This window comes from Typopeltis vanoorti, chromosome 14 (genome assembly GCF_054136105.1).
Source record: "Typopeltis vanoorti isolate ZY-2024b chromosome 14, IOZ_Tvanoo_1.0, whole genome shotgun sequence".
NCBI classification, from domain to species: Eukaryota; Metazoa; Arthropoda; class Arachnida; order Uropygi; family Thelyphonidae; genus Typopeltis; species Typopeltis vanoorti.
In genome coordinates, this window is record NC_143562.1 from 20229330 (window position 1) to 20246771 (window position 17442).

General features: G+C 36.5%; 1 protein-coding gene across 3 annotated transcripts in view; it reads left to right on the forward strand.

Moving 5' to 3' along the window:
* The first annotated feature begins 4076 nt into the window (after nt 1-4076).
* Nucleotides 4077-17442, forward strand: part of LOC150099282 (renalase-like) — a 108450-nt gene continuing 95084 nt past the window's right edge. For all 3 annotated transcript variants that reach the window (XM_090404227.1, XM_090404228.1, XM_090404229.1), the window contains exon 1: nt 4077-4350. In XM_090404227.1, the coding sequence (XP_090260353.1) occupies nt 4236-4350 (115 nt within the window). In that variant the 5' untranslated portion in view covers nt 4077-4235. The remainder of the gene's footprint in view (nt 4351-17442) is intronic.

A 17442-nucleotide genomic window follows, 5' to 3' on the forward strand; every position in this document is an offset into this window, starting at 1 on the left:
CTGTGAATGCCTATAGCAAAAATCAGGCAATATTTCTCTCTCTCTCTCTCTTTCTCACTCACCTTCCTCTGTTCCTCTGAAATATTATAGAGAATTTTTATTATTGTGACCTAGAAAATTAAATTCAATAAAAATATTAATAAAATCAAGACCTCTGAAATTCTACGAAAATACCGGACTTCCTAATAAAACTATAATGATACTTATTCAAGAATTACGGAACTCTGTTCAAAAGATATGGATTATTATAATTACCAGATAATACCTCACTACAGTTAGTGAACCCAACCACTCTATAGTACTATGTTCATGTCAACTGCATATGTTCTCTGTCCAGTTTTCCTATTTGAAAGGACAAAAACCAAGTTTTGGGAAGGGTGTGCGTGTGTAGGGGGGGGGGGGGGGAAGCAACTCATTTTGACATACAGTAGCGAACAAATTAATCCCAACGAGCCGAATTTTCGTCAAGTTTTTGGTTTAGAAATGGTTTTATTTTTTTTAGTTCAAAATAATTTTCGTATTGCTTTCGGTTTGCTGTTTTAGGATTTGGTTTTAGTTCACAATTTTGGTTGACTGCTGTGTGTTTTAACTGTTTTAGCAATCTAAAGATGTTTATTAATAGCGTTGTGAGTTTTTAATAGTGTAAACAAGTTGATAGTCATAGTGTTTTATTCATTTTATGTAGCTATAAATTGGGCACATCTCTAAGAAAGCGTTCAAAAATAGGTACTACTTTCTTTCGCACATTTCTATGACTCAACGTCAAATTACCATTGAGTGTAGTGTTAGTTTGGGAACTGTTAATTCGATTTTAAAGCGGTTTAAGGTGACAGGCGCCTTTTCTCCTGACAGGAAAGAAAAACTACACTTATTCAAAATCGTTTACTAATTAAGAAAAAGAGAATGAAACTAAGATTGTCTTGCAGACTTAAATAGAGGCGGCAGCAAGTGCGATTAGTGTTTCTGACATGCGAATGCATCGAAGATTGTTGGAAACAGTGAAGACTGCCTACAGATCAAAAAAAGAAAAACAACTGTTGAAGAAGTCTGCAGAAAAAGTGGCTCTAGCTGGTAAAAGTATAAAGATTGGACTATTCAGAGGTCGAAGAAGGTCATATTCTTAGGTGAGAGCTATTTCTTCGTCAAAGGAGAGCGAGTACCATATGTTCGCAAATCAGCAGGTCGAGGAGACTTCTCCCTGCCACCTTCAAACAAGCTCCTAAACACCCAGCTAAAGAGATGGTCTGGGGTTGTTATACACTTGACGGTCCAGGATCACTTGTGCCTGTTGATGGTATGATGAAAAGTGACCAGTGCATCAAAAATATTGGAGAAAAGAGTGATACCACAGATCCAGAAAGACAAAGAAATCATCTTCCAATATGATTTCTTTGTAAATTACTACGTAAATTACAAAGAAGAAAAGGCAGATGCCAACCGAGGCATCATCACACGAAGAGTATATAGCTCTCTGGAAAAAACAAAATCCAATTCTCTATAGATGCATGTGATAGGAATACAGCCGTCAACTTCCATCAGTATCAAAGGCACTATCTAACGCAGTGGTTCTTAACCGGTGTTACCAGGAACACTCGTGTTCCGCAAGCTGGTTACAAGTGTTCCACCTATGAAAGAAGTCACATGACACAGTTCTGAGCGTAATTAATACATCGAGTTGTGAATTTTCCTTACAAGAAGAGGAACAATTACTTACCTTGTCAACTGATCGCACTCTAAAAATAAAATTCTCTGAAATAACTCTTGAGAAATTTTGAATTTTTGTCCCAGCTGATTCGCCGAATACAAAGCTCTCTCCAAAAGGACACTAAAATTTTTTTTATAGTTTTCAGCATCATATTTGTGTGAGCTCGGTTTCTCAACATTAACCAATATAAAAACTAAAAAGCGTGAAAGACTTACTAATATAGATGAAGGTAGCTATATCACATTTTAGATCTGATATTACTGAAATCTGGAAAACCCGACAAGCTCAAGTATCGCATTAAAATAAGTTCCATTTTTTTATAAAAGGCAAGTCCATGAATATTTTTATTGTTAGTTTTATGACCCTAATGCTTTTGATGTTCCCCAAATTTTTCTTATAATCAGAAATGTTCTGTGAGTTCGAAAAGGTTAAGAACCACTGATGTAACACGGACACACTTTACGTGTGTTTGATTAACTCCAGCTTTTATTCCAGTATGTCTATTCACTTTTTTTTGGGAATCAAAATTTCGTGTTGGTATGCTAATTTCATTTCTTATAGTTACAGTTTAAAAACTGTCCAACTTATAGTATAAGTAGTCTGATGAACTTACAAACAGCAGCAATCATATAGGAGAAGGAGTTTCACTTTCCTGAGCACCGTGAACCAGTGAAAGAAACACCTTTCACTGATTTGTTTAGTTGCCGCATTTCTTCGACAAGATTCTGCAAATGTCATTTTAACACAACCTAAAATTTAGCAGTAACAGTTTCGTGACTCTTCTATTCTGTTTTTTTTTTTTTTTTCAGTATCATTTAAGATGTCATCCAAAACAAAAATGTCCTTCATAAGTAAGAATCGGTGGTCAAAAAAAAAAATTATTTTAAAAATTTTTTTCATCCCTAAATTTTGATAGCCAGTCTTTAAATATTTTAATATTCTAATTAAAATCTTAACGAAATTTTCATTTTAAAAATGTTAACCTGAAACGATGATAAGAAATGTGTTTTTTTGCTTTATGAAGAAAGGATGTGGTTAGTTTTATTACCCTGATTCTAAACTTTTTCGAACTGTCAGTGTTTCAGTTTCATTTTGGAAATCTTTAGCTCAAACGCCCACTCTCATAATAAAAATTATAATAATAATAATAAACAGTAATTCATGAAGACTAGCTACATGTCCATTTTAATTGCTAATACTTTAGAATTCTCATGGGATTCCTTTTTGATAACATGCTGGAATAGAAGGATATTTATTTCTTGTGTTTAGAAGTACATCTGGATCGCGTTCTCTAGCCATCGCTTCCTATAATTCCTTGCTATCATTTCGGTTTTCAAGAATACGATGCTCTACTTGATCAGAAATATAATAATACATTTCAAAATTTTCAAATCTGTCTTCGATAAATAGAATTAGCCTTAACTGAAAGCACTTTGGATATTTTTGCTTTGATTTTTAGCACCCATTATATCAGAAAATACATTATGAGATCAAAGATATCTGCATGCCTTTTTTGTAGTAACGGATATGGTGGCCATATACATCACAACAATAACTCTTATGGTATAAAAGGAAGCATCCGGGCTTCATTGACAAACATTAACAGTAAAATGGGAAGTAATGAAGAGCTCTTTTGCAAAGGTGGCATCATACGATGTCACCTTTGCAACAACTCAGTTCAGGAAATTTCTACCATGATGCAGCTGACTCAATCAGTACTATGTGATGCTGTTGTAAAGTGGAAATGTCTAAGACAACAACAGCACAATTGCAATCTGGTAGCCCACATAAAATCACTGAGAGGCACAGCCGAATACTGAAGTGCCGCGAAAAACTCGTCTATAGCTAAAGAACCGGTGGTTCTTCACTTTCCAATTACAGCTAAAAAGAGTTTTGCCTACTGCGTTTGGCGAAAAAAAAAAAAAAATGCTGGATAGGATTTTTTTTTTTTTTTTTTGTGTGTGTGTGTAATTTTTTTACTGTAGTACAGCTCTGACTGAACCACAGAATTTTTTTTTAAAGTTGCAAAAAAGAAAGCTTGAAAATGTCATGAGTGAGAATTATTTCCCAAAATATTTATCTACTATTGTGTCATGAAATATGACGGCATTGAATTTCACAGTTAGTCATAATGTATTTTTTTTAACCTTGCCGATTGCTGTTTTATGTCAAAGAAAATTATGACTAGTAAACCAGTGAGGCTGAGCTATCTTATATCTTGCTCGACAGGTTACGTAATTTCCTAAACTCCCGCAATCAGAATCTCCAGTTTATCATCATATCCTGTTGCTATGGCGGTTCAAGTTGAAATTGGAATTTTACTGATAAAACGATTTTCGCAGAGTATATCTAAGAAGCAGTTAGAGAGAGACTTTAAATATAGATAATTTATACTATATCATTAACTGTTATTTGAATGTCTTAGAATTTTAACGTGTCTTATTTATATATCATATTTTCAGCATAAAGTGTTCAATAACAGAAAGAAGGGACCGTTTTTAAAAGGATGTCAAAATAAAAATATTTTATAATGACCAAAATTTTAGTCATTGGAGGTGGCTTAACAGGTGGTGTTACAGCTGGTTTGTTACGTTCGGAATGCAATGATGTAAAGATTGTTCTGTGGGAAAAGAGTTCAGCATTAGGTTAGTAGTTAGGGAATTCAGCATATATTACGGTTATATTAATAACATTATTATACTGGTGCCTTCGTTGAGTCCAGGACTAATTTAAGAAGGACCACCCAACAACTCGCTTTTTAAAAAAAATGTTGCCCCCCACTCATGAAAGTTTGTTAACCTATAGTCGGGGCCGGTTTTATCATTAGGCGAACCTACTGAAGTGCGATCGCCTAGGGACGTTGACTTGTGTACGTGTGCTTGTGTGAGTATGACAAAATATATATAGAGAGAGAGACGATATATAGGGGCACCTAATTTTCTTTACCTAGGGGCTTCAGATACTCTCGGACCAGCCCTGCCTATAGTGCATTAGTACTGTGGATAGAATGACGATTGTTTTCCATTTTTATTAATCTGTGCATATATATATATATATATATATATATATTCATTTATTTATGTGTGTGTGTAGAAAGTATTTTACCTTGGGTATAATAAATGTTAAAGATACCAAGCTATTTTAAACCTGGTTTTACTCCATTTCCCAAGTAAGCAAACAGACAAGTAAGTCAAGTTTGCATCTGAATTTCGGTCTGAATTAAGTTGATAACTATATGGTACTAACTGATGGTTGATTTCACAATGTTGCTTATGCAAATTAGAACATAGAGTGGTACAGTTTAAAATAAATTTTCTCTGTGTTCAAATGTGAAGTCAGTCAACAAGTATTGCAAGTCTAGGTGATCCCACACGTAGTGCAAGACCAAGGCAACTCATGGTAAAAGGTGGATAAACTCTGATCACTATTCTTAATATTTACCCTTTGTGCTTTGCATTAAGGGTAAATATTAAGTGGAACAACGCTGAGTTGGATGGTCTAGGGATCGTCCTAATTTTTTGAGAGGTCTTTACTTAAATACACATCAATAAAGGTCAAAACCAGTGGGGACTATTATGAGTTCGCTCTCTTAAGGTTTTTGCCTTAAGGGAGCAATTTGAGTCTCCGTGGAAAGTGTTTTCCGGCATTGTCCGGTGAGGGGCTTTGTCGGTGAATGCTTTTCTTTGGAATATGAGTGGTTCTGCTCACTGGTGGTGGTAGGTGGAAGGCCATCACTGAGTGGAGCCAACGCTGAGATGGACAGGCTTTCGCCCACAATTGAGTGGCCTAGGGATCGTCTGAATTTTTAGAGACGGCTTTACTTATTCATAAGGTCGAAACCGGTCTGGGTAATGGCCCCTTGCCTTTAATACATAGCATCATACATCTCCTTCAGGAGATGTGCTTTGCATTAAGGGTAAATATCAAGAATAGTGATCAGAGCTTATCCACCTTTTACCATGAGTTGCCTTGGTCTTGCACTACATGTGGGATCACCTAGACTTGCAATACTTGCAGGCGCAAACTTGACTTACTTGTCTGTTTGCTTACTTGGGAAATGGAGTAAAACCAGGTTTAAAATAGCTTGGTATCTTTAACATATATATATATTGAAGTTCATATTTACTCGGTAGATTATGAAAAATAAATTAGTTTGAATGACTATAATACCAAGAATAAAAAATAAACATTTAATGCTGAGATACTACTAGTTTCATTGAAAAATTCAACTTCTTCAGGTATCAACGATAAACATAAATCTGGTACCGTTATATAGATGATGTATTCCTCATTTGGGAACACGGTTTAAACAATGTTAATATTTTTCTAGACCATCTCAACAAGTTTTATGAGAAAATCAATTTCACCTATGAACTGGAATTCAACAACTGTCTTCCCTTTTTGGACTTAAAACTTACAAAGATGCACTGAAAATATCAAAATCTCTATTTTTAGAAAACACCACACACACAGACAGATATTGTCATGCTTCTTCCCATCACTACCCTCTGCAAAAATTTGTTATTATTTCAACCCTGGTACATCGAGCTAGATCTTTATTAACAGACGAAACAGAGATTGAAAATGAACTCAGTTTACTAAAAGGACTTGTCAACAATGGTTTCTCTCTTAAGAAGATTGATAAATTTATCTCTTACCATCGTTCACCTACTATTGAAGATTCTTCTTCCCCAAGAGCATTTATATCTTTGCCATACATCAGTCTCTCTCCCCAAAACTGGCAAAAATTCTTAAGAAATTCAACATTAGAACTTGTTTCACTACGTTTCCAAAACTTCGCTCCCTACTTAGTAGACCTAAAATAAAACATCTCCCTCTTCGGTATCCAAGAGTCTACAAGATTATGTGTGAATGTGGCAAACCATATTACGGTCAGACAGCTAAATCTATCCTTTTGCATATTGAGGAACACCAGAGAGACATATCCTACAATAGGACTAGAGCCACCGCTCTCTCAAGCCACATTCTCTTCTCTATTAACTCTGATGAAGGCCACAAACACCTCGTAGACTGGCTGCAAACTTCTAACATACATTTGTGTTATGATGAACTCGAAAGAAAGATAATCGAATCTAAAGAAATATCCCTCAATTCATCTCTTATAAACAACAGCCTTGGCTACAATCTTTCTGATGCACACATTGCCACTGTCCAGTATTGGTGTACTCATAACAATTGGAACTCCAGCATGCATTCCTGTTTAAAATGTACTATGGTCTTTTATATTAGATCTGTTGATGTAATTTTATAATGTCTCAGTTATTTTTTAGATAATTCTTTATCGTTGATACTTGAAGTTGATTTTTTCAACGAAGCTAGTAGTATCTCAGCATTAAACTTTATTCTTTTCTATTCTCAGTATTATAGTCATTCAAACTAATTTATTTTTCATATATATATATATATATATATATATATATATATATATATTTGTGTAATCCTGAAACCCTGTTGTAGTGAATAAACTTGGAACTTTTTCAAGCCACTTCATCCCTCCAATACAAAATCACAAACATCCATGCCGAGATTTGAACCCATATAGCAGCCTGTTGGTTAGAGAGTATATACATTAGCCACTCAGCCAACTATGCTGACAATTTACAGTTACTCCTACTGTTCCTTAAACTTAATCTCCCTGGAAACATAATTCACTTGCTCACCACTCTCTATAAAAAAAAAATTTGCTTTCCTTGTTGACACATTTTTATTAGATTCCTCCATAAATGACCTTTTCCCCTCCTGCAGTATATGGAAAAATCTTTCCTTCATCTAATAAGATCCCTTGCTAACTTATATATTTCTTTAATCCCCACCCCCGAACTACAACCCATGATTACTTAATTTTTCCACACAGTCTACATTCCCCTTCTAAAACCGTCATAGTTATTTGCCTTTGAATCTTTTCCAATGTTTCTTCCTCTCCATCCTATCCTACCAGACTTAGTAGACCAAATGTGCACACTGCAATCAAAATATAATCAAATCAGTGCCTTTATATGATTTTAATATAAGAATGCATTTAATCTAGCCTTACCCAAATGGATGCATAAAATCCTCTAGAAATTCCTCTTTGGGTTGGCCCACATATGGTAATATTTGCCTTTCTACATTTTTTTTTTTTTTTTTGTGTGTGTGTGTGTAAACAATTATGTGAAGGAAGGGAGTACTAATATTGATGGTTTGCATTTGCATTGATTTGGAGTATGGATTTTGTCAATCTACATCTATAGGAGATTTCCTGGCCTACATCATGCACCATTGGATCCATTGCATGGAAAGGTTTGGAGAAACCCGTGATGTTGCACTTGACATCTTCAAGCGTTTGATAAGATCTGGTATTGAAGGCTTCTCAATAAGTTATCATCATTTGGACCACTTTCAAACCTTGTGCGATTTGATTGCCAGTTTTCTTTCAGATCGATCCATATGTGCAATGGTGGATGATGTTCTCCCTTTAGACTTTCTTGTTAATGCTAGTATTTCATCATCCTCTTCCTGATTTATATAAACCACCAGCTCTCATTGACTGCAAATTCTATTCATAGTTTTGCTGACAATAGCACACTCCACTTGTCTCACTCCTTGGACTGACTCTTATTCTAAACCTTTCCTGACATAATCATATCACTTCTATAGCATTATCCACTTACAAAAAAACTTGGCATCCTTTCTGCTCAAGATGGTACTTCTCTGCTGAACAGTTACTCTATAAAGCCCAAATCCAACCAACCTTGGAATACTGCTCTCATATTTGGGGTGGTGCACCTAAGACCTCCCTAAAAATTCCAGATGTTGTCCAGAAAAGGGCAGTTGAGTTGATTAATGAATCAACAACACTGCTTTTACAGACTCTCTTCAGCCATTTTCCCACAGAAGATCAGTTTCTGCATTGTGTCTCTTCTACAGATATTTCCATGGACATTGTTCAGCAGAAATAGCATCCATTATATCTCCCATCTCTGCAAGATCTACAGGAACTTGAACAACAGCTGCTCAACATCTCTTTACAGTCAAACTGCATACTCGCTGAACCTTCTACTCCCGGTTATCTTTCATTCTATCCATCTGAATCTTGTGGAACTGCCTCCCTCATGAAGCATTTCAAAGGACTATGACCTCCAACAGTTAAAGAAGAATATCAGCGGATTACTCTACTCCTGACTCCTGCCCACACACTGCATTTATTTGCTATAGGCTCTTCTGCCTTTTGTTTGTGGGAGTAATATATAAAAAAAATGTCTTGAGAAAGTAATGTTCATTGAGAGTTTGGAAGTGCAGATTCAGGGAAACCAGAATGTTTTTATCAGATGGGGACACATTTAAGCATAGGTCCAGGCAACCTAGAGGTAAGTGGGAGAGTCATTGCATGACATGGAATGTAGCTCCTCAGGTTAAAATTTTGATCAGGATAACACAAGGTGTAAGGGAGATTGTGGGATGAAAGGGGTATTGTAGTTTAGGTATACTAATACCAGAAGTATAATAAGTTTAGTTTAATCCTTTATCCAAGTGTGAGCAAACAAAGTTTGCACCTGAAAGTATCTTCAGGACTGAGCTAAGGTGGTGCAACACCAAGGCGACTCGTTGCAAAGGTGGAGAAAGATCTCATCACTCCTATCTCAGTATCTCCCATAATGCAAAGCACATCTCCTTCCTGATATGTGTAATGCTATGCATTAAGGCAAGGGCCACTACCCATACTGGTTTCGACCTTTATTGAGGTCTCATCAGTGGGAGCCAGGCCCAGTAGTGGAGACACCAAGGCAGAATCCCAACCTATAGGAGTTGCCAAAAGGTGTACAACCTTATTATTAAATTATTTCAGATTCAGAGAAAGATGTTGAGAGAGAGAGAGACCTCAATAAAGGTCGAATCCTTTATCCAAGTGTGTTTGCTCACACTTGGATAAAGGATTAAACAAAACTTATTATAGTCTAACCAAGTGAAAAATAAACTCTCATCATTAATACCAGAAGTATTCAGAATAAGGGAGAAGGTTTTTAACTTGGCTAAAAGTTACATGCATTAGTGAGACTTGGTTGACTGAGATTATATAGTCATAGGTATAGAATGCAAGAGATATAGTATTTTCAGAAAGGATAGAGAGACCAGAATGGGAGGAGAGGTTTTGCTAATGATAGCAGGAGAACTGAAGCCTAAAAGAGTAGACGTATGCAGGTGATTGACAAGCTGAAGATACAGCTTGCAGCAGCACTATGAGATAACAATTTAGAGGGAAGAAAGGTTGGCTACGTGTGGTATCTGCTCAAGGGATGTTTGAAGATAGTAGTATCAGATTGTATACCCAGAGTCAGGAGGATAAATCAGGCAAGAGTTAGGTGGATGAATAGCATTATTAATTAGGAGATGCAGAATAAGGAAAAACTGAGAAAGGAATATAAAGAAGGTAATCAACATATGCATGACCAGTACAAGGCACAGGCAAGAAGGGTCATCTGTTTGGTAAGGAAGGCCAAAACTAATCAGCAGAGGAAAGCTATGTGATGAGGCTAAAAGAAATCCTGAAGAGTTCCTTTGCTATGTGGTAAGTAAAAGGCAGAATGACTTTAAAAAGGGCTGATGATAGGACGGTAGCAGATGCAAATTATTATTATTATTATCAACACCCGACGTCAATGGAGTCAGAGACTCACCGCAGGAGGTACTCGCTATTGCATACAATGCTCATCCAACCGTGTCTTAAACTGATTCAATGTGTCCACATCCACAACCCACTCAGGCAATGCATTCCACTCACCAACCACTCTCTATGCAAAGAACCTGCTTCTCACTCCTTTGCTCACACCTTCCTTATACAATTTCCAGCAAAGGCTTCTTGTTCTACTTCCCTCTCCAATTCTATGAAAAGTCTTCTATGTCTACCTGATAACAACCCCTGACCAGTTTATTTGTCTCAATCATATCCCCCCCCCCTTCCTCCTATTCACGAGGCTCTGCAACTTACATTCCCTCAATCTGTTTTCGTACTCCACATTCCAAAGACCACTGACTACCTTTGTGAATCTTCTCTGTACCGTTTTCGACATATTCTCGTCATCATGAAAACCCGGCAACCAAATCTGTGCACAATAATCCATACGGGGCCTGATCAAGGGCTTATACAATGGAATCATAACCTCTCTATTTCTGCATGTCAGGGTTCTCTGCATCATTGCCATTATTCAATGTGATATCTTCACAACTTGTGCAATGTGGCCCCTGAATTTCAGGTCCTTGTCCACCATCACACCTAGATCTCTCATCTCCTCTATTTCTGTTAAAGTTTCCCCACCAAGTGTATACTTGGCATCCCATCATTGCTTACCAAATCTCAAAACACTTGGCAACATTGAACTGATAGTTCCACTTACCTGCCCATTCATGCAATCTATTCAAGTCCTCTTGTAAGGCAGTAACATCAGCCTGACTGTGCATTGCTCTTCCCAGTTTTGCATCATCTGCAAACAGCTGGATATCACTAGTTAAACCCAACCCAATATCATTAACATACAAATTGAACAACAATGGCCCCAAAACTGACCCCTGTGGCACACCACTGGTGACCTTTCTCTTTTGAGATACTGCACTCCCATATACAATTTTCTGATACCTATCTGACAGCCAGTCACTGATCCAACACAGAAGTCTGTTATCTAATCCCATCTCTTTCAATTTAATTAAGAGCTTGTCATGTGGCAGTCTATCAAAAGCCTTTGCAAAATCCAAGTACACCACTGTATATGCATCTCTTCTGTCCAAGGTATTTGTCACCTTGTTATAGTACATAAGTAAGTTAGTGAAACATGATATCCCCTTAACAAACCCATGCTGATAACCACAGAGAATACTGCTGTTATCAACACATTTCTGTATCCTACTTCTCACCAATCTCTCCAGAACCTTCACCATAACTCTAGATATACAGACCGGTCTATAATTTGAAGCTACAGCCTTATCATCACCAATAAAATAGTTGAGTTACTGAGTAATCATCCATATTGCAATGCCAGATATTATCTTGACTGAATGGAAGAATAGTAGTTTGATGAATTAGAGGTGTTTAGGATATTGTTCTGGAAGATGCCAATGGATTGGAAAGATGACAGATGTTCCACTGCATTTAAAGGAGGCCCAAAAGCAGAAGTAGCAAATTAGGCCCATCAGTATCTCAGGAGTGGGTTCAAGACAGAATTCAGGAGTGGGTACAAGACAGAATTCAGTACTGGTAGACAGGAATATGATACTCTATAAGGGACAACTAATTTGGGAAAGGTAGCTCTTGCTTTATAGTGATTTGCTTAGTTTTTATAATAAGGTGACAACTGAATTGGATAAAGGAAATGGCCAAAGAATTCAACTTTTCATGGCTTGTTGTATCCACATTGTCCCTTATAGAATAATTCTGTCTTCTACCAACTTTGCCAATATACCTTAACCAACTGAGATACTGATTAGCCTATAATTAGGTACTTTTGTCTTTAGGCCTCCAGTAATTAACAAAACAAAACAAGGAAATGGCTACTTAGTGATACTTCTGGACTTTGCAAAAACATTTGACAGATTCCACATGGAACTGTTGCATAAATTGGAGCAAATGGGGATGGATATGAAGCAGGTGGTTTGGATTAGACAGTGGCTGATGGACAGATATCAAAGAATGATTTATGGAGGAGCAAAGTTCAAGAGAAGGCAGGTGACTAGTAGTCTACTGCAGGACTCAGTATTTCATCCTCTGCTGTTTAATTTCTTCAATGATATAGGAAATGATTTGAGGCAAAATATTCATCGTTTGATCATCAGATTTGCTGATGATACAAAACTGCATAGACAATAGTCTATGAAGATGATGTAGTGATCCTGCAGGATGGCTTGCAGTATGGCAAAGGTAAATGCATGCAATTTAATGTGGCCAAGTGTAAGGTATGAACTTTAGGAATAAGAGATTGTAAGCTGTGTACTAAATTTTTGGAACTGAACTACATGAAATTGAGGATGCCATGAATTTGGGGATAATTGTGCACAGCAGGGAGTTTAAGTTTAGAGGGTAATACTGCAAAGGTGGCCAAAACATCACATCAAATTATGTGGTTATTGAAGAACACACTGACAAGCAGGGATAGGGAGGCTATTATTATGGCAGGTCTGTGGAATGCTCCCTATGAGAATAGATTGAAGGTCCTTCAAATTCTAGCAGATAGGAAAAAAAGAGTAGACATGATAGAAGCATATAAGTTGTTACAGGAGTGTGGTTTGCAGGGATGTTCAGACTAGATTTTTTCTTGGAAGTTGTTGGTGAATGTTTGCGATAGCTTGCTTGCCACAGGTGGTTGCAAGTACTTCATCAGTGAATGAGTTTAAGGAGAGGTACGATAGGTATTGTGTGAATGATGGTCTCCCGAGATGAGTCTTCTGACTCCATGGAGATATCTTTATGATAATAATAATATCGAATAGCATACCATTTTCATTAATTACTTTACTGTAAAAATATGTAAAGTTCATTTGATGCAAAAGTAAATCTGCAACTCCATTATGTGTATTTAGCTGAAATTATCAACTTAAGAGGAAAAGGGCAAACTTACTTCATGCGAGGAGTATTAAGCAGCTGTTTTGTGTAAAATTGACAGTAATAGATAAATATTTGATACATGATAAAAGGATTGAGGTCTTGACCAAGAATTATATATTTAAAACTACAGAGGGTATTAAAATAATGGAAACACCTACAAATTTTTTATTAATAGACTGTAGACTCACCTCGGGCTGTTAGAACACCATGAATTTGATGTGGAATAGATTGATACAAGTCATATACATAAGATAATGAAATTTAGGACCATTCTTCCTACAGAATATGTCCAAACTGTGCCAGTGATGTTGGATGCATAAAATGTGATCGAACCATGGAGAACCGATTGGGGATAACACCCTGTCCGTTTCCATACGTTGCCATAATTTTCGATACTGTGGCTTGTGATACACATACACCTATGATTTCTGCCATTTTGGTCACAGCAGTTCCTGCAAGCAGCACTCCGATGATACCTTTTTTGACAGTCACTGAGGTCTGACAGTTTGGTATGCAAATCACAGAGACTTCATCCGCAATGTAAGGTATATAATACAGTGCAATATGATATATGCTATTCCATAGCAGTTCCATTGTCAATCCTGAATTAGCTGTTATGCAGTTAGTGTGAAAAATGTCAGACTTCGTGACCTCCAAAAAGGTATTGATCATTGGAGTGTGACTTGCAGGAGCTGTTGTAACCAAAACGGCATAAATTGTAGGTATATCACGAGCCACAGTATTGAAGATTGTGACAGGGTATGGAAATGGACAAGGCATTGTCTCCAATCGGTTCTCCAAGGTTCGATCACATTTTCCACCTGCAGCATCATGGCACAGTTGGGACACATTTTGCAGGAAGAATCCATTATCTTATGTACATGACTTGTATCAGTCTATTCCACATTGAATTCATGGTGTTTTAAAAGCCCAAGGTGGGCGGGCCTACAGCTTATTAATAAAAAATTCTCCAAAAAATTTGTAGGTGTTTCCATTATTTTGAAAACTCCCTGTAACTGGAAAGGAGAGCAAAAAAACTGAGTACATGGAAATTGTGAACATCTGAATAGACTGGTTACAATCTTTTACAGATAGTGTCATTAGTGATGGCTTTTGGTTTTTACATTTACTGGTCCCAATTCAGACAGATAAATTTAATTGGGACAGTCTGAAAGAAAAGGCAGATTAGACCAATTTGAATGAAAACAGTGTGAACTCATGCTCTTTTCTTAAAATTATCAATTTTCTTTGTTGAGATAAAGAGAAAATCTTTCACTCCTCTGGAATATCTTCATTCCAGAACACTAGGTCTTTATGAAATTATCAGGAATCTCAACCCTAAAATGGGAATGTTACACAGTGCACATATTGACACTGTGTAACATTTTGTGAAATTTTGGCACTTATCAAAATTATATAAAAAATGTTTTCTATTAGCATCACATTCATTTTTTCAAAATTATTATTTTTGTTTCAAGTGCATGTTTATAAGGCTAAATTGTTAATAATATATTTATTTATTTTTTCTTTTTGACATTATTCCAAACAGCAAACACAAAATGGCAAAGTTTTATGTCAAAATTTCAGATCATTCTAAGTACAAATTTGTCCTTACTTCTACATATTGTTACAAATGGTATTCCAGAATAAACGTTCTTTAGATATCTTCCAAGTAGTTATATATTTTATTATTATTATCATTAGACCTCCATGGATTCAAGAGACCCATTGCAGGAGGTCCCACTAGTATGCACAGCTAATCATACCTTGACTTATTTGCTGTCTCTGCACCCACCACGCTTTTGGGCAGTGCATTCCAGTCACTTGCCACACTTTCAAGCAATGTATTATATCCTCCTTATATAGCTTCCAGGAACAACCTCTTGTACTCCCTATCTCTCCACCCATTCTATGAAAAATCTGATCCACATTAGTCCAGTAAAAACATCTTATCAACTTGCCTCGATCATGCTCCCCCCCCCCCCTTCATCCTTCTATCCACTACACGCTGCAGTTTGCACTCTCTCAATCTGTCCTCATACTCCACATTCCAGAGACTTCAAACTGATGTAGTCAATGTCTTTGAACCCTCTCCAATAATTCATCATCTTTTATCCTTTTGAAAACCAGGCAACCAAAACTGTGCACAGTAATCCATATGCAGTTTGATCAAAGCCCTGTACATTGAAATCATAATATCATTACTTCTACATATTAGTGTTCTCTATCATTGTCATAATCTGCTGTGCTATCTTTACAATTTTAGCAGATTGTTTCTGCTAAAATTGTAAAGGAACAATTTCAGGTCCCTGTCCACCATCACCCCCCCCCCCAGGTCTTTTTAACTGGGATATATTTGCCTCTTGTTACATTTATATGTATAATTTGCTAATAAGCATTAATAGGGCTCATAGACAAAAAGAAAACAAAAGAGGTGAAAGACTGATTGTCATATCCACCGAGATTACACTTCACAGGAATTACGGAGACATGTAGCATTAAAGTGGAATATAATTCTTTCTTTTAGGGTTATACAGTGGTCAGCATTTATAGTGAAGAATTTATGGAGACACAACACGTATTAGTATAATTACTTTACTTATTATTAAGAAAGTAATATTCGACGTTTCAACCTTCGTATGGAGGTTATCATCAGGAATACATGCATATATACAAGCTACATGACACTACACTATCCTGCACAAAAGTAAGATGAATCTAAATGTTTATTACTCATTTACTCTAGCCTGACCTCTGGTGGAAGAAAAAACTACATCAAACAATTTCTAAAGTCCTCATGTATTAAGATTTTCTTCTGTTTGGGGTTGTTTTGGATGCCATACAGGTTGAAGATGGGTCCTCCAAATTCTTGGAATAATTAATCCATCATTCTTATTTAGATTTGGATGATGTTTCAGCATTTCATAGGCTTTGTTGAACTTTCTTTCAAACCAGGTTTTGGTGCAGACTTGGTGCCTTTCCAGTCAATTCTGTGACATGTTTGGAGTGCATGATCTGACAGGCCTGTTTTACCATAGTGGAGGTAATTAATATGGTATTTGTGTTCATCTTTTCTAATTGGGATTTTGTGTCCTGCTTCCCCTATGTAAAGTAGGTTACAGTTGCATTGAATTTTGTAAACCCCTGGGTGGGTAAAGTATGGAAGAGGATCTTTGGAAGAGGTAAGTAAATTTCTTATTTTGATTCCTATGGGTCCTAGACATGCAAGAATTTCTTGCATATCTAGGACCCACAGGAATCAAAAATCATCAGAAAAACTTGTAATAAAATCTGGGAGACAGGAGATTGGCTTGATAGTTGAGTAAAATCCATTTTTATTCCAATACAAAAAAGGAAATGTTGATGAATGCAATAATTATAGAACTATAGCCTTGAACTCACATTGAAGCAAAATTCTTCTTTATATTATTAAAGAAAAACTTAATATGTTGAGCAACAACTTCCTGCAGAACAGAGCAGGTTTTAGAAAAGGACATGGAACTAGAGATCAAATTTCTAATTTAAGGCACTTGGTTGAAAAGGCTCAAGAATTTAATATTCCCTTGTATATGTGCTTTATTGATTATATCAAAGCATTTGACTGTGTCAGGTGGGAGGACCTAAGGAAAATACTAAGTAAAATGGGCATTCTATAACATTTGACACACATTTTAAAACAACTCTATGAGAGTAATAAATTTAGTTTAATCCTTTATCCAAGTGTGAGCTAACAAAGTTTGCGCCTGAAAGTATCTTCAGGACTGGGGTGAGGTGGTACAACACCAGGACACTCCTTGCAAAGGTGGAGCAAGCTACCAACACTCCTATCTCAGTATCTCCCATAATGCAAAACACATCTCCTTGCGGATATAGACTAGTTTCGACCTTTATTGAGATCTCTTCAGTGCTCCACCTTTGCAAGGAGTGCCCTGGTGTTGTACCACCTTACCCCAGTCTTGAAGATACTTTCAGGTGCAAACTTTGTTTGCTCACACTTGGATAAAGGATTAAACTAAATTTATTATACTCTAACCAACTGAAAAATAAACTTTCAACATCTTTCTCTAAATCCAGAGTAATTTATTAAAAAGGGGTGGCACACCATTTGGCAATTCCTATAGGTAGAGATGACCTGCTAATGCTTCTG